This window comes from Anastrepha ludens, chromosome 2 (assembly GCF_028408465.1).
Source record: "Anastrepha ludens isolate Willacy chromosome 2, idAnaLude1.1, whole genome shotgun sequence".
In the NCBI taxonomy this organism is placed as follows: Eukaryota; Metazoa; Arthropoda; class Insecta; order Diptera; family Tephritidae; genus Anastrepha; species Anastrepha ludens.
The window spans coordinates 132,811,573-132,836,801 of NC_071498.1; the positions used below are offsets into that span (position 1 = coordinate 132,811,573).

At 40.3% G+C, this 25,229-nt stretch overlaps 1 protein-coding gene across 1 annotated transcript in view; it reads right to left on the bottom strand.

The window, feature by feature from the left end:
- LOC128855366 (DNA-binding protein D-ETS-4) overlaps window positions 1–22,049 on the bottom strand; it is a 71,298-nt gene extending 49,249 nt beyond the window's left edge. The window contains exon 1 of the mRNA XM_054090219.1: window positions 20,455–22,049. Coding sequence (XP_053946194.1) covers window positions 20,455–20,499 — 45 coding nt within the window. The 5' untranslated portion in view covers window positions 20,500–22,049. The remainder of the gene's footprint in view (window positions 1–20,454) is intronic.
- Window positions 22,050–25,229: the final 3,180 nt, after the last annotated feature.

The following is a 25,229-nucleotide window of genomic DNA, read 5'->3' on the forward strand; positions in this document are numbered from 1 at the left end:
TGCTCAATAAAAAGCAAAATAATTCTACAATCATCTAAATTTATTTCGACGCTTTCAGAATAGGCTCCATTCGAAGCAACCTTTTAAACACTTTTGAAGAGGTCTTCTTCAGCTTCTTCAGCGAATTTTCCTTAATGGCTTCTATGGACTCAAAGCGGCATTCGCGGATTGGCAATATAAGTTTCGGGAAAAGGAAAAAGTCACAGGGGGCTAAATCCGACGAATACAGTGGTTATTCGATTATATTTGTCGAGTTTTGGTCAAAATAGTCTTCGCAATAAGAGCCTTGTGAGACGTTGCGTTATCCTGGTGCAAGATCCATGAGTTTTCTTTCCACAAATTCGGCCGTTTCCTACGCACATTCTTTCTCAAACGTCGCATAACTTCCAAATAATATTCTTTATTTACCGTAGAACCATTTGGAATGAATTCCGAGTACACAACATAATGATAATCAAAGAAAACGATTAGCATGACTTTCACTTTTGACCGACTATGACGTGGTTTGTTGGGTCTTGGCTCATGTGGATAGTGCCATTCAGCCACCTGTTGACTGGTTTGCATGTCAAACTCATACACAAACGTTTTATCACTTGTTATGATGTGCTGGATAAAAGTTGGGTCCCAATTCACTTGCTTAGTCATGTCTTCGTCCGATGAATTTTTTGAAAGAAATTCAAATCTCTTGGAACGAGTCGAGCAGCCACGCGTTTTGGCGTCTTATGCCCAATTGATGGTGTAAAATGTTGCAAATTGACTCGTGAGACACACTTAAGCCACGAGCTACCTTCCTCAAACTTAAAGGATGATTTGATGGTTTTCCAGTACCATTCCCTTGGCTTTGTCCACGTTTTCACCCGTCAAAGACGTTGATCGGCGACCAGAACGGGGCAAATCTTCACTACTTCTCGGTCCTCTGAAAAAGCCTTTAGCCGAAAGCCACTCGTAAGCCCGTGTTTTTGATAAGGCGCACTCGCCATAGGCTTTCCGCAAGATTTTCAACGATTCCGCACACCAAATCCCGTTCAAACCACAAAATTTAAGACAAATTCTTTGTTCGATATTTTCATCCATAGTGAAAATCGCAGAGCGCTCCTGCGGTTCACTGATATAATTAAATACCAAAAAAAGCTAATTGACAGATCACGGTCAAACTCTGCGACACTATAGGGGACAGTTGTATCAACATTCCAGCAAAAAAGTGCGTGTACACAAAACAGAAGTGAAACTTTCAAGGTAGACAAAGAAAGAGGGAGAGACCCGAGAGAGAATGAGAGAGAGAGAGAGAGAAAGAATATATATCTTAATAAATTCACACCATTTGCAGAGAATACAAATAGACAAAATTTACAAAAAAATGAATACTAATACACATGGTATATCAACTGCGTATATATAGCGTTTGTCGCTAACATCTATTGCCACAGTACGCACAATACGCACAATCGTATTATAACTATACGTTGCTCTCTTTCGCTCCGATGTATTAGCGTTGCGTTAGAGCCGTGCGCACATATAGCGTCTAACACTATAATGTGCATAGACAAGGCACGCGCATGCGCAATACTATCTATCCTTTTCTAACAATATGTTGCTCTCTTTCGCTCTACTATAGTAATATGGCGTTAGTGCTGTACGTTTACGCGACACTCTCTTTCTCTCTCTGTTATATTCTAACGCTTTGGATATAATGTATACGTGGTTCTCTCTTGCTCCTACAATACAAATAACTTCGTTCTAGTCTAAGCCTTAGCGTAGGAGTGGGAACAAAGACGAAGGACCGCACAAAAGCGAGACGCTATTCATAAAGTGTATCTAAGATATATTTCTCTCTCCTTTTCCTCTACGTTAAATCTTTTTTCTCTCTCGCGGAACAAAAATGCTACAAACGTTGCATGGCCTTGAACTTTTACTCTCCATTCTCGCTCGCCCATCGACGCCTAAGAAGATTCACTTCAAAAATTTAGACATATGTGTAACGCGCGCCTTTTAAATGAGTAATTTCCTTCAGAGATGAAAAGCATATCGATCCCAGCAATTGCAAAGAGTTCTGCTTAGAGCAGAGCATATAGACTGTGCTTCCGAAGCTAGTTCCTCGTCTAGTTCTGTCTTCAAAACTGAGAGTGAGCGATATATGTACGTCATACTCATCCTAGGTAAGCAGTTGCCTGCCTTAGCAAGCACATCAACTCTCTCATTTCCCCTCTATTCATTTGTGGACCCAAGGTAATTTGGCATTAAGAGCCATATAACGGGTGTTTTCAAAAAGAAAAAAAAGCGATATGTCTCTTCGCATGAATGATGAACCAAAGAGAAGGATACGACTCAGGTAAAATGTTGACAAAATGGTTGTGCCACGCCTATTTTTGAGCACTAGCTCAAATTTGGTATTAGTATTGCTCCTCATCTCAATCAGATCCGACATAAATACTCATATTATTGAGTTTGGTCAAAACCAGGCCCACTGGTTTTAGTTCAGCGCTGCAAGGACGTCCACAAAGATAGATATATTCTTCTGCTTCATTGATTATGAGGAAACTTTCGACACCATTAAACATGATAAGCTAAGATAAGACCACATGAGTAATGAAACATGCGGCAGATGGACCGCCAGGCTTTTATAATAGTCTCTGGACGGTAGCCATTGACGGTAGCTTTTATGATGCATTAGGCATTTTAAAGCTCCTCATCCGCAAACCAAAAAAAAAAAACAAAAAACATACATGATAATCTACTTCAATCAATGGGAATAGACAACTAAGAGATCCATTGCATTACAAATTTATACTGGCAACAAACTGCTTATGAAAACAACGATGATATTACTACCGAAGGAATATCTATCTCACGAGAGGTGAGACATGGATGTATACTTTGACCCGTTATTCAACATATACTCTGAAAGGAAGTTTGGACCCTTAAGGTGGCAGATATCAAGCATTTGAATTGCGGATATATCGACGAGTTCTAAAAATACGATCTGCGTATTGCGAATAATGAGGCTCTACAGAAAATGAGTTGTGATTGAGTGCTGTTAGCAACCACAAAGAGGAGGAAGACATCATACGTAGGCTATGTAACGAGAAATCCCAAATACTAAATATCCCAGGAAAAATCGGAGGAAGACGAGGTATTGATCGGCATCAATTTTCATGGCTACGTAAGATTAGAAAATAGATGGAAATAAAAAAAGTTTGATAACCTCATTGACATGGCAAGGGACAGAGTGCAGTACGCAGAAGTAGTTAAAACTTGTAAAAATGTGTTTGTGCATCATTTTTCTATTAATAAAATGCTTTTAATTTTGTTTTGTGTATAAATTACATTTAAAAATTGGTAAATATTATATCAGCGATAATATATTATATGACCTGCCATATTCGAAATCGAATTGGCAAATACAGACGAAGAAGTGCAGCTCTCTGAAGCTACAAGACCTTATTCTCATTTTCTGTTCATTTGTTTGATTACAAAAATTAACAGCCAGTCAGAATAAAATTTTATTACATTTTAGTAGAATATATAAAGTTTCATTGGCACTGAATTTAGCCTTCCCTACTTGTTTTTATCGATATTTTCTTTCGCACTATTGCCGTTACTGTTACTGGTGCTGTTGCTGTTCTTTTACATGCATAAGTTAACTTGTAGGTACAGAAAAATCGTATAACTCTAATTTTTATTACTATTAAATGTTTTGTTTTCTTTCGCTTGTTTTTTTATATTCTTTTATTATGCGCAACTGACCCAGCCCAACCCATCAGCAGCATGCCAAAGTATTGCCGACCGATTAGCAGCTATTGGCTTTTGGCGTTTAGAGAGGGTTAGCCGCTGAACAAAGAATTTGAAATTCAACCTTGAACAACAACAGAAATATTATTGCAGAAAGAACTTGCACAAATTAACAAGTTTACTTCTTGCTATTCTTGTTGTTGTTTTCCATTATTAATGATTTAAATAATGGAAATTGTAGCGTGAAATACTGTGCCGACTTGAAGCCACTGGTCTCACACTCAGTTCTTGTGCCTTTCATTTTTTATTTTGTGCGGTGAGTTAGGAGCGTTCAAAGCACTTACATTGCGAATGCCGATCGTCTCACCTGAAAGCTGTTTGAACCGCTCATGTGTGGCTAATTTGCACAATCCAGCGACAATAAGCCAGCATCCAAAGCTTTTATGGTATAATAACAGCAAAATTTGAATTGCATATTAGAAATGAAACACCTAAATATATACAAAAAAAAACTTACATCTACAGCTGCACATTTGTGCATTTATACAGGGTGTTCCAAGTACAAGTTTCTGCGGAATTAGTGATTATTTTAAACCGGTGGATATTTTCCTGATCGAAATGAACTTAAAAAATATTCGGACTCTGTGGTGCAAATCGACGCTTTTTCACCTAAAAAACCGTGCGTTTATTGGAAAGAAATGTTGGTCGAAAAGGGGCGCGCATCACGCCTGCGAAATCGGGTGTTTTTTAAGAGCTTGAGTATTTAAAATGATAATACAAAACAGAAATTAGTTAATTTTTTTTTTAATAATCTGCTATATAATTTGATGGCATATATTTTTTTAATATTATATGAAAAACAGAAAATGGTTGGAATACGTGTTTTTTTATCTATTTTTATTATAATCTGGTAGATAATTTCATGACATTAATTTTTTTTTAAATATATGAAATCCGGCATATGTTCGCCGCGGCTACGAGTTACATGGTCTATTTGAGAAGTTCAATTTTGGACTACCTTTTCCAATAAATCGGAATAATAAATCTAAATGAGGTCAATCAGCAAAAATGCGGCGCAAACGATGGTCATTTGGACAGTCGGTTCTACGTTATCGGAACGGCCCGGATTTATATACGGCTAAGGACTGTCACTTCAGCAGCATTCCTCGTATATGCATGTGGAACTTTTATGCTTCTACAACAACAACAACATGGTCATTTGGCTTCAATTCTTACACGAACTGTATTTTATAGGGATGAAAGCTACGATTCTTGTGGAAAGTTTTCCAAGTAGTCGAACGACAAAGCCTAACAAGAAATGACGACAAATGGACCCTTCGATATCTTCTTTAACACTTCGCTTTAAAAAATTCGCTTTTTTTTCAAAACAAAGTTCCACAATTTCAAAGCATTGTTTTGGCGTTAAACTGATCCATTGGGTGTTTATCCAAGTTCCTCCTACTATTTATGGCATGTGTTTTCATGTTGTTCCACAAATGGAGGGACTTACAGTTTTAATTAGACTGAGAACCGCAGATATCTTTTCTATTTGAGGAGCTTTTTCATGGCAGAAATACGCTCGGAGGTTTGTCATTGCCTGCTAAGGGGCGACCTTTTTTAGTAGTCACGCACCAACCCATTTATCTACGGCGGCCGCCTTATCAAACCTTTCTTACTTACTTACTTAGGTGGCCATAACAACCCGTTACCGAGTTACGGCCGACCTCACTAGCTCTCTCCAGGCGCCTCTGCTCCGCGCGCGCCCGCTCCAATTCTGTACACCAAGCGAGCATAAGGTTTCCTCCACCTAGTCTTTCCACCGGAGCAATGGTCTTCCTCTGCATCGGCTCCCATGTTTGCCCTCGAACACCTTCTCTGCTGGAGCTTCTTCTTCCATACGCACGACATGCCCTAGCCAACGCAGGCGTTGGATGGCGATGCGTTGAACTACGTCAATGTCGGCGGAGAGCTCATACAGCTCGTGGTTCATTCTTGAACGGTAGTCTTCGCCAACGCGCACATCACCGAAGATCTTACGAAAAACTTTTCTCTCGAACACCCCAAGAGCGGCTGCATCCCTTTGTGACACTACCCATGCCTCTGCGCCATAAAGCAACACGGGTATGATGAGCGTCTTGTAAAGTGTCAGTTTGATCAAGCGAAAGAGGGCTCGACTACTCAATTGCTTACTTATCCCATAGTTACTCCTATCAGCAAGTGATTCTCCGTTTGTTTGTTTATCAAACCTTACTGAACAGAAATGTCAATAGGGTTTGCCACTCTCAGCTGTCAAACCATAATTATAGATATCAACAGTAGCCATCTCATGCAGCTAAAAATACAATAGGTGAGATCGATAGACTTGCTAGTGGTTCATGATTATGGCTTCCTTTACGGAGCTTAGTGTGACTCTGAGTTAATTGTTAACGACTGGTCAAAGTTCAAATTTACAGTTCACTGACCAAGCTGATACAATCGCATTATTTGCTTACAAAGTCGAATAGCCTAGACAGACGGTGGCGTTAATTAGGATTAACGACTTTATTCGGAATTATGTCAACTAATGCGGATTGACAGACTTAATTCTCATGACTTAAGCGGATTAGGGTTATTTTCGATGGTAACTTTGTCGAAAAATGACAGCTAATAGATATTAAAATAAAATAAAATAAAATAAAATAAAATAAAATAATGAAACTTTTAAAGAGAAGAACAAGAAAGGCTGAGACCAATCGTTGCAGCATACAAATTATGGAGCAATATGTTGAGCCCAACAGGAATAAGTATTTTATAGCATTTTCGTTTTATTTGTAAGTTAGTTTAAAAATGCGATTAAGATTGTTTTTTAAATAAATTATTATTTTTTAGTACCAGGGCAGCTATTACTCGTATTTGCTGCCAGCGATCCACTGATAAAACTATCCAATAAAAAAATCAGCTGTTCACTAATCCGCGTAACAACCATCTGTCACACTACAATTTTAGTCAGATTTAACTGCGCCAGTAATCGCGATTAACTCCGCTGGCTGTCTAGGCTATAAGTCTAATTGGCTCAGAACTGACGGCAATAAATCGATAATGGACCTCATTAAAAATTCGATATGACATCAGTAATTTTTTTGTTTTTTTTTATGGAATACTTTGAAAGTTTGAAATTATACGAATAATCTAGAAACCATTCAATCATTAAAGTTAATTTCATCTCTACCGTTCTTGAGATGGAGCCAAGAATCTTTATTAGGTTAGGTTAGATTAGTCGAATTGCTAAGATACTCGTTGGCCCTAAGGCCCATTGTGATACTTGCAGTTGATTTCAATACCCTAACTATGTTGCTTAAACCACTTAGATCGTTTTAAGAAAGCCACTAGCCCCTCCCGTGAGACATTTAGCAAGTTTTCGAGGTCTTTAAAGAAATAATCGCCAAGATTTTTGGCACGGCTTCTTTAAGTATAGGACATACAAAGGTGTTGTGCCGTCTCAATTTCTGCTTCATCTCCACAATTCCTGCAGAAGTTATTGTGAGGTACACCCATTCAACTGGCTAGGGTGCCAATAGTACAATGACCCATTATAAGAGCTGTGCGGACGCTGGTAGTTGGTCTGTTGATTCCAAGCAAACATTTTGTCCTTTCAAATTCAGATATTCATTAAACTATTTATAAATTGAGTTACCCGGAGAATGTTTGCTCTTTCTAATAAAGCCTAATAAAGAAACTTTTGCTTGGTCCAACCTTTATTCAATAAAGTGTTCATTGAAAATCGCACGAGCCGCACACAAAAGCGATTGCAATCAGGTAGCAATTGGCCTGCAACCAGTTGGCCTTGGCTGCTGCTGTGGCGGCCTGGTGATGGCAGTGGCAGTGGCAGCGAACTGGTAGCCAACAAAGAATGCAATTATTTACAAATGCAAATAATGTATATTATTTCGCGCTCGAATTGCATTTCGTTCGGTTTGTGCCCGCAAGCGCAGCAGGCCAAAGCGTTTTATGCGCTAGCGAGCGCCTTACCTATGTACATACAAATACACTTTTTATGCGAGCGTTACTTTGGGGGCAGGTGTGCAGCTGTCCTCCCAAGCCATGCCACTATACCAGTTGACCGTCCCGTCACCAGCTCACTTATTGCCTCATTGGCATCTCATTCAAACTCTAAAAATCATATTGTAAGTTTATTCTTTAGCAGATCATTTGAATGTTTACTTTAGACACTTTATGCTCTGCTGGCATTATTGTTGCTAACTTTGTGGCACGTTTCAGTAATAATCTGAAATAATCGCATTACAAGAAACGCTGCAGGCATGCCACAGCTTATATTGCCCCTGTGGCTTAATTAATTGAAGCCGTGGACATGGTGTTGGCGCGACAAATGTACACACACACATACATACATACATACATATTATATATACAAAACACCGAACCAGTACCGCGGCGGCGTCAACGCGTGCGTGGGTTGAGCCGTCAAAAGTTAGAAAAAAATTAAAAAATTAAAAAATCATACATACATACACATACATGAATATGAAGTACTTAGAATTATGCAAACATTTTAGAATCAAACTGCTTCAGCCACTCCACTCAAAAACCAGAGTTCATGATTTTTTTCCTGCTTATTCTGGCCTAGCGCTAAATTAAGAAAAAAATAATAATAAAAATAATGAAGAAAATTTATGTATCGCGGGTAGCAACGCGCAATCGTGACGTGAAACTTGATAAAATATTAATCTCAATTAAGTGACGACCTTTTGCGATTTCGAAATCAAGACAACACAGAATATTGCATGTAAAATATGTACACAAAATTGTGTCGCACGAAGTTTGCAACAAAATGTAGCTGCGGATTGCATTATTGCTACATGCTTCATGCTGCCACTTTGCGTCTGTTCATGGACACTTTTTGACTAACTGGCATTTGCTGTCAAGACATTAAACGAAAAACAAGCGGCGCATCTTAAGTTGCAATGGAATAGAAAAATGCCAAATTATAGTAAGGTTAGGTTAGGTTAGCCTGGTTGGCAATAAAACACGCATAGACCTTTTGGTCCCTAGCGATAGCAGATGGAGACCGACCTCTATGATTACTGAAAGTAGACAGCATGTAGAATGTCAGCGCTTTTAGCGAATCTAAGTAGAGCTGGGAGACGTCCTCCAGACCCAGGGCTCCCAAGCATTTTAAATGCGTTTCTAATAATAATGCCGGACAAACGCACAGAAGGTGTTCTAAAGTTTCCTCAAAATCCTCTCTGCCTTTGTGACCAGCTACCCAATAGATATGCAGCCTACTGTTTGCGGCTAGCCTTTCTATGGCCTCCCTGCTCCGTTGAACATCTTTGGACTTAATACAATATGAGTTTATTGCTTTTATTGTTGCTTGGCTGTTCATGAATTCTTTCTAATTCTTGTGTAGGCTAGCTTCGCGACTTTCTCCACAACAAAAATTTCCGTTTGGAAAATATTGCTGTGATCTGGCAGCTTGATAGGCTGCCTTATCCCTAGTTTTGAGCGGTAAATGCCCGCTCCCACTTCATCTAAAGCTTCAGAGCTGTCTGTATCGATGTGAAAAGTGCTATGGCCAGGCTTCATGCCTTTGTGCCATCCCTCTTCTTCAATTGTGGTACGAAACCTTCTCTCCCAATTAAAGTACGGAGTCATGTAGTCTGTGCAACCTGGGCTCAACTTTCTTCTTGAGCTGTGCCCGAAGATTCTACAGGTGAATACCCCAGCAACCACTAACCTCCTCGCAGATTTCGCTGCCAGGTTTTCCGCTATAAGGTCAATAGGAGGCATGCTGAGTATCATTTCCAGCGCACCTGTTGAAGTAGTTTTCATCGCTCCTGTTATGCACAGAGCAGCGAGTCGCTGAATCCTTCCCAGTGGCATTAACTATGTCAGTTTTCTTGTCGCAGTCCACCATACTAAGGCCCCATACAGCAATATCGGTCTAACTACTGCCGTGTAGCATCAATGCATCAGAGAGAGACCCCAAGTAACGCCCAGCATTATTTTACATGCGTACAGCGCATTACTGACCTTTTTCACCCTTTCTTCAACATTGAGCTTCTATTCAAGCAAAGCAATGGCTTGGAAAGTGCTATGGGGACTCCGCTCTATCAGAAACAACAATAAAATAATGGTTTGGTGACTTCAAACGTGGTTGTAGAGACGCCGATGATACACAACGCAGTGATCGTCGATATGAGACGGTAACACCAGAAAATATAAGCAAAAAATCCCCAAAATCGTTTTGAATGATCGAAAAGTGAAGTTGCGTGAGTTAGCTGACATCGTAAAGAAAATTCAGCTGTTAAATTAGCAAACTGTTTATCGTTTATTATCGTTTTCAATAAGAAATATGCCGTCTCCTTTGTCAATATATTGTCTGACAAATCTATTATGTTAAATCTTTTCACTTGCGAGTATGTTGAAATTAAGTTTCCTGTAGATTAGGTTAACATAGGTTAGGATGGTGTTACCCTACTTAAGTGTGTATCGGAAGTCCACTTAGGCCTGGAAACCCATTGTGGAACTACTGGCGTCCGTTTTGCATGCCGGACAGCGCAGGGAAATTGCTTGAGGAACTCATACGGCGCAGACTTGCGGAGTCTGTTAAGAGTGCAGGAGGATTGTCAGCAAGGCAATACGGTTTCCGACATGGAAAATCAACTCGAACCGCATCACCGTCCTGGCTGTACGACACACCAGATGGTCAGAAAACAAAAGCGATAAAGTCTGGCGTAGCTCAGGGATCTATTCTCGGCCGCGATCTCTGGAATCTGAGCTACGATGAGATATTGAGCATAGAAATACCTGAAGATACATCTCTAGTGGGATGCGCGGACGATATAGCGGCGATCATACCAGCTCGGGACACTAACGACGCTAGAAGAAAGCTGAACAAAGTTATGATGAGCACGCAAATATGGCTTGAGGATCACGGCCTGGAACTCGCAAAATATAAAACCGCAGTCATCCTTATGGCACGAGGTCGCATGCCACTCGAGGTCAGCATGCAAATAGGCGTCACGTCCTTAGTGACCCAAAAAGTAGTAAAATACTTACGTATTCCACTTGACTCCTGGTTTACTTTCTAGGCCCAGATACGGCATGCCAAAGCAGCAAAGGTCACGGGTATGCTAAGTAGAATAATGGACAACACAGGGCAAAAGAAATCTAATTATGGCGGCTTTAAATTCAATTCTCCTGTACGGCAGTGAAGTATGGGGAACATCGCTTCTCAGAGTTGCCTCAGCCTACCGCACTGTTTCAGGTGCAGCAATTTTCGTGATCAGCGGGCAGATACACGTCGGACCCTCATGGTCCGGGAACGAATGGATGCGTGCGACTCCAAAAAGAAACACGTCATCACTAGCGTCTCATAACGGAGATGCCAAACCATGCTGCGGTGGCAAAGCCGATGGGACACACTGAACCGAGTGGTAGATGGACCGCGAAACTTATTCCATCAATTGACAAATGGTTTCAAAGGAACTTTGGAGAAGTGAACTACTTCTTAACTCAGTTCCTCTCGGTTAATGGACACTTCCGGAGATACCTCTACCGCATGGGCAAGGTAACCGATTCCAAGTGCATATACTGCGAAGCGCTAAGCGATGACGCGGAGCACACATTTTTTAGTTGTAATAACTGGAACGCGGGTGGAGAAATACATCGAGAACGTACTACGAAAAAAAATTGACCTCGACACAGAGCAGCAAAGCGAAGCCGCACAGATAGAGACACAAGTAGACGAGCCTATAGCATGAAAGTTGGCTACAACTATGGTGGACCCAGCCTTGGGTGAATAGAATTGGTCCTATATGAATGCCGTTCTGGACCCTCCCGAAGTTATATAGAAAGCAGTTCCGGGAAGGGTGTCTCCCCAGAAGGAAAGGAGGGATCGGTTTAGTGGCCAAACCACATGACGCAGTAAACGACGGTCGCTGTAAGAGCGAAAGCAAAAAAAAAATAAGAAATACCACTAGTTTTAACTGAAGTTCTCCTTCTAATTCCCAATGTGGTGAAATCACTTCGTCTCTAATATAAATGATAAAATACTGAGGATGGCTGAAGACCAACTTCCAGTTGGTTCATGAGTGCCCATAATTTCTTGTCGCTTCACGACTGGCAAAATGGGCACGAGAGTGTTAAAATTAAGAAGGAAGCTTCGTGTTTGCGAAGGCGAAGGTGAATTTCCGCAACATCTCCTGGAATGTCTTTCCTGGCCCTTGTAGCTTCGAAGCTTCAAATGATCAAGAAGTTCCGTTTCTTAAATACATTTGATATTTCAATAGTATAAGTCAAGATATTTACGGAAAATTCGCCACAATGGGAATTGAGAGGTTACGATTTTTTTTAAATGCTCTTAGCTTGGAATTTCAGTGCCACTGATCAGTGATCCTTTCTAGTGCTTTCCACAGTGTAATAATATAAAGTACGCCAACCAGCCATCAGATAAAACAATTGTTTGGTAAGAACCGCTGAGAGACCCTTTTGTTTTGGGTGTTTGGCCGAGCTCCGCCTCCTGTTTGTGGCGTGCGCCTTGGATGTTGTTCCACAAATGGAGGGACCTACAGTTTTGGGCCGACTACGAACGGCAGATATTTTTTATTAATTTATTAATTAGACATCGAAAATATTTTTATAAAATTTTAATTCTCTTATTAAAACTTTTGAATTTAATTTTAAATTATTATTTAATTATAATACATTTTTATTTATTCTTAGTAATATATGACTTTTTACAGACTACAAAAAAAAAATAAAATAAAAATAAAACTATTTCATTCAGTCACAATTTGAAAGTTTGCCTAGATGATGAGATGTTAAAAGCGAAGAAATTTGCAGTTTTATTAGTGGAACATGAAATCGCTGATCCTGCAGCGCCCACTTGCCCGGCCACTTAGGGATTCTGATAAGGCTATTAAAATTGAGTTGAAGTTCAATTTTGCACTGGACGATAAAGCAAGACGGAGCACACCTGCATTCGAAAGGAAACTATAGGATGGCATCCTGGAAATGAGTAGCTTTTCCAGCCTCTTCCAAGCGGAAGTGGATGCCATCTGTCTATGTGTAAAGATCAAATTAAATAGACACTTGCGGAATGAGCAAATTGCCATTCTGAGCGACAGTCAGACGGCACCCAATACGCTGCCACTTTTTGAGTTTAATCCCTCTTAATCTTTGAGTACATCGCGAAATGGGATTTGCTAGGAATCGCATCCGGCTCAAATGGTTCACAGGAAACAGGCGTATAACTGGGAACGAAGTAGCGAATGCTTTTTCTGGAATAACTGCGACCTCGTTATTAATGGGATCTGAGAACTTTCTTGCAATGCTACAACACACCATTAAGAAGAAAACTGAGAATATAAGAGCTAAGGCTAAGTGGCGTGAGCTGGCACAAAATCACAGAGCTACGGGGGTGGCGGTATAATCAAAGAAGGATCAGGCAACGCATAACCCCTGCTAAGGACAAATTGAGAATGCTCAAAGTGAACACACTCGGTACTACACAGGTGTCCAGCTCGGTCCACGTAGTAGAAGCTGTAGCCTTTTATTCAGCCGGTGAACTGCTTACATAAGTTGCTGTTTGGGGTGATACCTTTGGTAATAATTTAATTTGAAAATGACGCAAGGAGGGAGCAGATTTTGAAATTTATTACGAATTTAATTTTCGATTACTTCGGGACTTCAGATCGCTTTAACACACTTGAGCAAGCCCGTTCAGGTATTCAAAGTTCCTTTAAAGGAAAAAAAATCTTTATCGCTTGCCCCACACCTACTACTTCAACTCAAAGGGTAAGCACTATGTATGTATGTATGTACGTATATTGCGCCTAAACTATTCAGTGCGCGTCTCGTATTCTTCTCAAGTCAAATAATCGAGTTTATGTACTAACTTACTTCTATAGGCCTTTGAAAAAGTTTAGCTGGCTTTATCGTACAAAGAAGCTTAGTTTATAAATACCGAAATCTTTACTCTTTTTTCTAACTACAATGTTGCCACCTAAGAACAGATACGTATTTATGTCAGCGTTTTTTTCTTTCCTTTTTTCGCATACCATAACTTTTCTCCGCATTGATGGCGGTATGCACCACGTCTATATGCGTGTACGCGCGCACAAATACACACCCATTCATAATTACTGACAGTATTTATTTTATTACTTCCATAATGAGCGATTTTCACCCCATAAGACAGCCTCCCGTCGCTGTTGGCATTGCCGCCGAACCGCCACCAACAAGCCGTTGGCGTCCGACTAGTACATGGACCACATAGTTGACACCACCAGCAAACGAACAGCCGAACTTGTAGTTTCCACTAGCAGCAGCATAGAATTAGAAAAGTAAGACAAACAATACAAGAAAAAAAAAAAACGAAAAAAAAAACACAAAGTAAATAAAAACAAAAATGAAAACGATGGAGGGTACAGCACTGCAATGGCATTTAGTAGGTAGGTATGGGAGATTGGCAATCGGCGCGATCGGTGACATTGACGGCCAAGTGTCAGACCGTTTAGGCATCTGAGCGCTGCGCCACAAATCAACAGCACAATAATAGTTAGTTCCAGAAATAGCTTCAGCTGTAGCTGGCAAAGAGGGAGCGCAGTGTGGACTTTCAATCAGCAAATCATGATGATCATCAGCAAATCAATCACAAATGGCCAATTCAAGTTTTTTCGCCTTTGTACTTTGAGAAACGAGAATATCCTAAGTAGGTCTTCAAAGTGTCGTATTGGCGGTGCAAAAGTGCTGCAAAAACATGCATTATAAGATGAGGAATGTAGCCGCTTTCTGTCAGCAGCAGCAGCAGCAAGAGCTATGGCAGCAGCATGAGTAGTGCAACACCGCCACAATCGCAATAACAACAACAGCAACAGCCACATTAATGGCAGCAAAGTGAAAATGTCATTTCGCAGAATTCGCTAATTGTTAGAATCTTTCTGTTGTTGCCCGTTTACTAATTCACTCACTATTATTGTGCCTCATTGCAGTGCTCATTGTGGCCACCAAGCCAACTACATACAGATGCATTTATGTACATATGTACATAAATAATATCTGCCTACATGGCTGTTGTTGCGCTAACTGCGGCCATTGCAATGGTATTTAGTATACTGAAAGTTAACAATAATTAAAAATAGTTTTCCATCTGCCAGCCGCAGTCAAGTTATATTATTCCGGTAGCTGTTTAGTCTAAGTTGCTGCTCATAAATACACTTATATACATACATATGTCCACGCATACTTAAAAATGTGTATAAACGTGTAAAAAAGTGCTCATCTGTATGTACCTAAGTCTGTGTGCCTGTGCGACGCTTCTAAGACTGTTTGAATAACTAACTTCATAGATGTTGCATATACCAACATACATACATACACACAAAGATGTACATGTGCGTGTGTTTATATGACGTGGTTAAAAATAAATAAACTATTGCACACAATTTCTATTTTCCACCGATCGCCTTTTTTGTCATTAACAGAATTTTCGCTCTGCACTACATTCGAGCCATTCACTTACTGGCTTTTTGATTTATTTAGTCGATGTTTTCTGCGAAATGAATGCAATGAATTTTGCTTTCTAATACTCGATATTCGAACGCTCTCCCTTGTCGATCAACGCAGCATAAATTTATGTTGTAAAAAGTTTAGTCGAAAACGTCCTAGTACTGGCTAGCAGCTACTTTAGAACAAAGATGGCAAACGCATAAATATACCTGCGTGTATGAGTAGATTAGCCGCATTCGATTCGCTATCACTAACTAGTCGAACTATGCATGCAAATCCTTGGGTCATAATTTTTAGTTGATGAGCTGCTATCCAAGGATGTGTAAAATTCCTAAGGCTCTGCGTTGATGGTTGAGTGATTTGTGTGAGTTTGGTGCTGGGCTTTATGCCGATTATAGACATACACTGACAGCTTTCTGGCAGTGCAAATGCCTCTTTGGAAAAACGTTGGGTCTTTCTCCTAGCAAGGTCCCATGGATATTATAAGATCTGGCAGTGCAAAGGCGTCTTTGGAAAAACGTTGGGTCTTTCTCTTAGCAAGGTCCCATGGATATTATAAGACCTGGTAGTGCAAAGGCGTCTTTGGAAAAACGTTGGGTCTTTCTCCTAGCAAGGTCCCATGGATATTATAAGATCTATTATCGCCTATGCATCAGTGGTCTGAATGAGTAGACTCTCTCCCGCGGAAATCAAAATGACCTTATCAAGACTACAACGTAACGTGGCCATCTGTTGCACCGGAGCTTTTCCGACTACTTCAGGTCCGGCATTAGATGCTCTGGTTGGTCTACCACCACTTGATGCTTTCATCCAAGGAGAGGTTTTCGAAGGTCATCTGCAGTTTGAAACACAATGGGAACTGGTGCGGTCCCTGTGCGGCATTGGAAAACAGATAAGGAATGGGCTTCGAACCAATGATTCTCTTCTGCCCCTTGACTTCATGCCATCAAGAGTCGCACTTGAAAAGAGATAGAGTGTGGTGCTGTCAGAAATTCAATTGAGGTCAAACTCTGAAACTTAGCCCGATAAACACTGCTTTCGCATTTTCACGGATGGCTCCAGGACCGAGTACGGTTCCGGCTCTGGGGTTTACATGGAAGCCAGCGGGACGAAACTGCACTTTGCTCTTGGAATGCATGCATCTGTGTTTCAAGCGGAAGTGAACGCTGTTCAAAAAGCGATGAACTGTGGAAAACAGATGGAGAGGCAGATTTGTATGTGCCTCAGACAGCCCCCCCAACCACATCAAATGTAGTCGAGTTCTGTAAATCCGGGCTGAACTATGTCAGTAGACATAATAGGCTGATGCTTATATGGCTCCCGGGGCACGTGGGTAACGAGACCTCTGACTCCTTAGCTAAGATGACCACTTTCTTCTGCGGCCATCAAAGAAACTGTTAGCAAATGGGTTACTACAACCCACAAGCGAGCTTCGCAGGCTGATAGAGGCTGCAGATGAACTAAAATGTAGCAAATCATCCTGTCATTAAGCAGAAGGCACTGCAGACAGCTGGTTGGACTGATGACGGGCCACTTTCTATGGGGGCGAAGCACATGGAAAAGGTGGGCATCTCAGACTGTGCCCTCTGCCCAGCTTATGAAGCGGAGCATGAGACGGCGGAACACTTTCTATGCATCTGCCCAGCCTTCGCTCGAATTAGGCTTCAGGTTTTTGGCACTGATGTTCTAAGAAGCGACCACCTTGGCTCCTTGGAGCCACAAGATCTACTCAGAGTGCTTCAGAAGGTCTGGTAGATTTAAAGAAAATTAAAATAGAGTCCGAGTGCAGTTCAATGAACTTAATTGTGTCTGAGTGCAGTACTATCTAGCTGTCCGGACAGCAAAAAACAAAAAACATAATGAAGATGTAAACCAATATTTGGGTGACTAGCTGTCTTAGATCAAAATCTCACCTTTTAATGAAGATTGAAATAAATGGAAAGTAGTAATCAATAATAAATAAAGGGATAAAGAGGTTCGGTACTGAATTGGTTTGGTTTCCTCTAAAATTATGAATTACACCGAATTCAAAAAGCAAAAAAAAAAAAAAAAAAAACAACGAGCTGGTAATCTGACTATCTCATGCGCATAACAATAAAAATTTAGATTTCTGTTGTTTCCACGTACTTTCGTGTTTTAAAAGAGAACCTTTATATGTAGTAATTAAGTATATTTTAATTTTGTAAATTATTTAAAAACCATAAATTCCTACAAATTGTAATGCACTTATTATTTGTCAATATTTTATACCCAGTTGTAGGCTTTTTCAACCAAAATTTGATTAAATTTTCTAGCACTTTCTCCAGCATAACTGGCTTTATCTCATTGCTGACGGTACTAACTGAATGACAGTCTCAAATAAACTCTCGCGAAAAGTTTATACCTCCGCAAAAACACCCATTATTTGTGTATTTAATCTATGTTTGTTGCCTTACAAATGTATTTGGCAAGTACATACGTGTCAACATTTGACATCTAGACAACTGATAAGGCACAGGCAGCAGCAAGAGGTTATCAGCACTAACAAAAGATGCGTTTGTTATTCGAGCCAAATCTGCTAAAAAAATTCGAACCTATTTAATTTGAAAACTTGCTATAATTATAGCTATATTTGTTAGCTATAATGGCTAGCTCTAATTGTCAGCTATAAAATTAAACAATATTAAACAAAGTAAAATAATGAGTGCATATGCGAAATTATTTCAAGTGGCATGCATATTGAATTTTTTTCATTTCATTATTCGTTTTCAAAAAATACTAGGTTGCTCAATAAGTTTTGCGGTGCGATAAGAGAGGGCGATGCTATTGGCCTATATTTTTTTTTTTGTTATGTTGATACACTTTTCATATGAAAAAAGCAGATGAAATTTATGAACGAATGCTGAAAGTGCATAAGAACTCTTCGCCATCAATTGGTTGGTTGGTTGAGGTGCTGTCTGGCTGACAAGCCACAGACTCTATTAGCACAAAAGGTGTAAAACCGTCGTTATTTAGTCAAACCATATTTGATGTGGCTATAAATCTGCCTATGTCATCTATTTTCTTTCTTGCCATTTCTACCAAGTTGTTCATTGAGAATTTCCCCAGCATTCTCTGCCGTAGAGCACTCAGATTTGGGCAGTCATACAGATAGTGAAAGATTGTTTCCCTAGAGTCCTTTTGATTGCACCTTCTACATCTATCTACTGGCCAACCCATCTTCCTAGTGTGGTCTGTTCTTGGCTTTCGTAACAGCTCGTCAGTGCTCAATTTGTTGTATTCTGGCCACATTTCCTTCGCTATTTTGCAGGTTTCGGTGTTGGTCCATCTGTCAACAGCCTGCTTCTGGCATTGAAAAAAGATCTCCCTCTTGAAAACACTGCGGTGGCAGCCCACTTCTATCACTTCGGATATACCAGACGAAGTCCCTTGCCTTGCCAGCTCATCAGCTTTCTCATTTCTATCTATGTTCCTATGCCCAGGTACCCAGATGAGAGTGATGTCTGTCATGCGTACTAAGACATTTAATTCTTCTTTGCATTATCTGATAATTTTTGAGTTGGTTGTTGGTGATTTTATAGCTAAGATGGCTGATTGACTATCCGTAAAATAACTATCCGCGATTCCTGATTATCTTGCAAGCTTCTCTTATCCCAAGCATCTCTGCTTGAAAGATGCTATTCCAGTTCGCCAGACGAAAGGACTTTGAAGTTTCGAGGTCTTTCGAATATACACCCGCGCCGACGCCGCAATCCATCGTGGACTCATCGGTGTAAAACGCGGGGATATCTTTCTTGACTACTAAGTTTAGCTCTCATTCTTTTCGCGTAGGAAACATTACCTTGAAATCTAGTCTGAAGTCTTGGGTAGCGGTAATGTAGTCTGATGGATTGCCGTTTAGCTTCCGATTATCAAGAATAGTACTAAGACCGAATATCCTACCATTCCAACAACCACCCTCTTTAATTCTGATGGCGGTATTTGCTGCTGTTAGTCGTAGTTGCAACTATAATGGTAATAGGTTCAGTATGACACTCCGTGCCTCTGCTGGACATGATTTCATAACTCCAGTTGTTCCTGCGCAGGCTGCTCGTTGTACGCTATTAACTGTCCAACCTCGTATTGTTTGTTTAATGCACTAATGATCCGTATGTCAAAACCGAGCTTACTATTCCACCGTCATCAATTAGTACAGTAGAAAGATGGGTTGCTGAATGTAGACGTGGTTGTTCCAGCCCTAAAGACAATCCACGACAAGGCCGTTCAAAACTAGTAATAACACAAGAAATTGTAGAAAAAATACAGGAAAATGGTCGAGTGACTGAAAGAGATGTAATAGAAATCCTAGAAGAGTCATTTGGCAGTGTAAGTAATATTTTGTCTGAAGTATTGGGTTTCAGAAAGCTGTGTGTACAAGGGGTGTCGCATTCGCTAGCATGGAGCAAAAACACATTCGAATGCGACTTACTTAGCAAAATTTCGAGCGTTTTCGAAAGGATAAAGTGGAGTTTGTGCGTCGATTCATCCTTATGAATGAGACTTGGGCCAATCACCTTGATCCTAAAGCAAAGCAGATAGCAAAAGAGTGGTGTGAACCTGGTTCTTCGGCTGCGAAACGTGTTCGTGTCCAGAAATGGGAGGAAAAGTTATAAGCACCAATTTTTTGGGATGCGAAAGGAATTTTGTTTATGGATTACTTGCAAACTTGTAAAACAAAAAATTCTGAACATTATTGCAACCTTTTGGACCAGCCGAAGGAAAAAATATGTAAAAAAAGCCCCTGTTTGCAAAAGAAAAAGTATTTTTGATTAGGATAACGCATCGATTAATGCCTGAATCAAAGTTAGAATTGAGCCCAGATTTGGCTCCCAGCGACTTCCATCGGTTTCTAGACCTATAAAATTTCATGCGAGGAAAGCGTTTTTTAGCAAATGATGACGTCGTAACAGCTGTGGAAACGCGTTTTTCACCAAATGATGACGTCATAACAGCTGTGGAAGCGTATTTTGCCACCCTTCCAGATTTTCACGTCAGCGATGGAGTTCATATATTGGAATCTCGATGGCGCAAGTGCAGTGAGGTTCGGGAAGACTATTTTAAACAATAAAAAGTATTCAAAACCATAAAAATGAATTTCTCTTATCGAACCGCAAAGCAAGATTCAACTACCTAGTAACTATCAACCTGCGCTTATTCAATACTTACAACTATGTTACATATAAATGTTTTTCTTACCTTAGTTGAACTCGAATAGAACGACGACATTTTCTCGCTTTCCATATTCCGCACGCTCACTTCAAATTACTGATCGCTGTATCCTTGACGCTAATTTGGTATCAATTTCTTTGCATCTGTAGTCGCAGCAATGGCGTTTGATTATCTCTGGCCCCGGAGTGATTGACGTTACTAGCAGCCGAGTTTTGTTTCCTTTTATCTACTACTATTCCTATACTCAGCTTTGTGTTGGTGCTGCTTGAAGCGGGAGTGCGAGTGTTGTTGCGGACATTTATTCTAGGCAAAATCAAGCGATGACGGCCGACGGTTGGGAGAATAGTGAATTAGGCGATTTCAAGTGACGTTCCAAGAAAATATGTTTTTGTTTTGCTTTTTTTTTAAATGCTTACTTTGCATCTGCATTCATATGTGGGCACTTGAGCAAAACTGTGCGTGGATCTATGCGCCTTGCAATGCATTTATTGTTCTTGGAAGAGATCTGCGTATGGCAGTTTCATACATGCATACATTCATCTGTGACTAGTCGCATGCGCCGGGCGCTGGGTGAGCTGCCAGAAAACAAAAACAAAAAAAAAAAATCAGAAGGCGGCAGTGTGCGTGCGAAGTGCTACCCTGCTGCTCTCGTTTCAGAATCTTCTAATTGATAATTGATGATTTTCCTTCTATGGTAAGTAATCTTGAGCGTGTCGATTTGTGCGCCTCAGCTTCAGTTGACTGTTATCTTTGCTTACATATTTATAAAAATATTATATTATTTAAAAACATTTCGTTGTTGCTATCAAAGAAGCAAAATTTCTTACTGCTTTTTGCTTTGCTGATTTTCGTATGTTTTTTTTTTATTTTTTGTTTGTTTTTGCTTTTATTTCAATTTTATTTTAATCTTTTTCAGTTATCACTTGCGCAACTCGCTCTAGTTAATGGCATTATTGTTGGTTTTTGTATTGCTGTTGTTGTTGTTTTCGTTGGTATGGTGCTAGCTTATTTGGGCGCGCTACGACTTGCTCGCTCGTAATAATAGCACACACACACACACATGCACACGCACACTGACTCATGTAACACAGCGCCGACTGTTGAATTTCTTATATTCGCTAGTCTCTTCTTCAGTTGATTTTTTTTATTTATATTTTTTTTATAATTTTGTGTAAAATTTTTGTTGCTACTTATTTTGTTTTTGTGTTGTTGTCGAAGCTTTGTAACGTAATTACACCAGTCAATTTTGCACGCATAATTCACCGATTAATTTTTTTTTTTTTCAACACAAATTCAAGGAAATGTTTTTTTTTTGCTCGCCGCTTACTGTCCACAATTTGTAATGTAAATAAATTTTATGTTGTTTATAATTTAAAATTCCAGTTTTGCGAATAAATTTGATTTTATTTTCGTCTTCTATCTTTTGCTTGTCGTGTCTTAGCCAAATGCCGAAATATGTAAATTATTATTATTTCTTTTTTTCGTTGTTTTTTGTTTTTAACTGTACTATGTTGTATAAATATTATGATTTTTGAATGCAATTAATTTTTTGTACTCCGCTCAGTTTCGCGAAGCCCAACCGTTCGCCTTGACTTTTCGCTCAAATGTGTCCGCTGAGATTTTTAAGATCGCATGTCTTACCTCATTCCAATTGAAAGTGGAAGCTTTTATTGCCAAACTGGTTTTGTTTAAAGAGCGAGAAGTGCGTTTTGTAAATAAAGTTGGCGCTGCGCGTGCTACCAACAGTATATGCGAATGTATGTGGCTAATCAAACAAACATCCAGCAAAACAAGCAGCAAGTCGGCCAAGCAGCCCGCGGCTTCATCTGGTGGCTAGTTAGTCGTAGTTTGTAACAGCAAAGTGCGCACCCAGAGCTTTTGATCGGCATCGTTCTCCAATCACGGTTTTACTTTTACTAATAAACTTTTGATTTATGTATGTATGGGTAGCAGCAGGGTAGGGTAAGTGAGCTTGTGGTATTTCAAGCTGTGCTTAAAAAAAGTTTGACAGTCTTGCTTTATTTTCAGCTTTTACAAAGCCGCAGCAGAAAAAGAGCTTACTAAAGTGCTCGCTTATGAACAGGTGATATCTGGCCAAATAAAACTTCAGGCTTAAAGCACATTTTACACTGACAAAAAATTAAAGCCTCAAATCAGAATCACACATCCATAATTTACGCTGTACAGGGACCGTCACTCGAAGTGTAGCCAACTTCAGATCGCTCGCGCAGCTGATGCGTGGGCATGTAGGCTAAATGACAGCCCAGACTATTGTTTACTTGTGCGCGAAAGTATATTGCCGACAGTAAACGCGAAAAAAGAAAATCAGTAATGGATTTTTGGCTGGAAAATCACAACCAGCGATTGTTCGTGAGCTCTAGCACCTTAAAGTAAATAAAGTTTCTGTTTATCGCACCATTACTCGTTGCAATGATACTGGAAGCATCGCGAAACGTCATGGAGGTGGTCATCAAAAGACTGAAACTTCACGTGAAATGGTTCAAAAAGTGAAAAAGTGACTTGAGCGAAATCCCCGACGAAGTGCCAATCAAATGGGAAAGAGCTGAAAATAACTGACCGTAGTATCCGCCGCATACTGAAAAATTATCTTAAAGTCAAGCCTTACAAGATCCAAAAGGCACAAGATCTCACACCAAAGCAGCAGCAAGTCAGACTTGAGAGAGCGAAGGAGTTTCTTCGCTTGGCCGAAAGCGGTAAATTTCCGAACATAGTGTTTTCTGAGGAGAAAATTTTTCAAATTGAGGAATTCGTAAACTCCTTAAATGTTAGGGTTTATTTGACCTGGCGTTCATTAGAAAATTTCATTCATCGATTGGCCACCAGGAGGCAGCACCCGCCACAGCTAATGGTTTGGGCCGCTGTAATCACAGATGGGCGCTCTTCAATCGTTTTCATCGAGCCTGGCGTCAAGGTAAATGCGAAATATTATCGGCAAAGTATTCTGGAGGTTGCTTTGAAGCCATGGGCATACAAACATTTCGGTGGCAGACCACGGACGTTTCAACAAGACTCGTCACCGGCTCACAATGCTCGAGTAAATCAAACCAAGAATGGCTAAAAAACAACGTTCCGAACTTCATAACGTCCACACAATGGCTCTCAAATTCATTAGACGCGAATCCGATTGATTGTTCTCTTTGGGCCATTTTGGAAAGCGAGGTTTGAACTGAAAGATTCACCAGTCTCGAGGGTTTGAAGGCTGACATTGTTATTGATGTTAATGCTGGTTCCTAGATAAAGGAAGTTTGAAAACTTTGGTATAAAATTTATATATAACTTAAATTAGATTAGGCTAGATTAGTTTGAAGCGTTTGTTCACTGTGGGTCACACTCAGGCTCTTTGTGATGTCGCGTGGGAAATTTGTCCTTATCTCTTCTAAAACTAGCGTGCACTTTTCAAAAATTTCATGTCCACAGAACTAATTGTCTACCTTAAATGGTAAATTTACGTCTGGATAGAGCAAGTCAATGGCACAAAAGGTGCGGGCCCGCCTCTTTCTCTTCCTCATCTAGACAACTTCTGTACAAGTCATGTGCCTCTTCTTCATGACTGTGCATCTTCTGGGCGTGCCTGCCGATTAGGCAATGCCCCGTAAAAACTGAACTCAGCCTGCTAGTACTCTGCTTATTTCGGCCTAGCAAAAGATTCTGTGCATTCAGTATTGAGAGTCGGTCACAATTGTCGGGCGATTCTGCAGGTGGTTTCATTACGCCATCTTTCATTCGGTGCTCCTATAGTTTCCTCAAAGATAAAAAATCTTACCTGCTTGTAAGGGTATTCTCATATCGTTGCCTATGCATTCATCAGCCAGTTTAATGGTGAATCTCGCTTGTTTATAGGCTTTGCAGCTACTCTTAATGTCCTTTCGAGTGCCGAAAATCTCATGATGGAATCTTATCGGATGTTCATCCAAACCGACGCTGGCGTAAAACAGGGCTAGGGCAATGCTATGGCAACCGATTTCAATGGAACATCTCGAATACCTAGATTCTGCTGATGACATCGTTCTATTCTCTCAACGCAAATCGGATATGCAAAGCAAGTTGAATGATCTCGTAAAACGCTCTAGAGCCGCTGGACTTAAAATCAAAGCAAAGAAAACCAAACAACAATATCGGAGAGGAAAATATTGAAAATGTAAACGTTTTTCAGTACCTTGGAGGCCAATTCACTGCGGAAAGCGGATACAAAAAGGATGTATCTAAAAGATTACAAAAAGCAAGATTGCATTTGCAAATCTTCATCCGGTGTGGCAGTCCAAGCAAATGTACCCTGCACTAAAAGTACGGATTTTCAACTCGAATGTCAAATCAGTTCTGCTCTGCGACTGTGAAACATGGAGCCTGTCTGCAGATATTGCACAGAAGCTTCAAATGTTCGTGAACCGCTACTTGAGATGCATTCTACGTATCTGGTGGCCAGACAACTGAACATCTAACACCGAATTGCATCGACGATGTCATCAAAAACCAATCGCAAGTGAAATAAAAGAACGTAAATGGAGATGGCTTGGCCATACCCCACAGAAAGGTGGCATTGAAATCAGCAGACAAGCGCTGGACTGGAACCCCCAAGGACAATGCAGAAGAGGAAGACCTGGGGCTCTTGGCGACGCTGCATTGAAGAGGAATACAAAGCCGTGGACAAAACAATGACCTGGCAGCAAGTGAAATATATCAGGGAATCGCACATAATGGAAAAATTTTAATTTAGCCCTGTGCTCCGCAACGGAGACGAAGGAATGATGATGACGATGTGTATTTGAAGCTTACGTAAATTA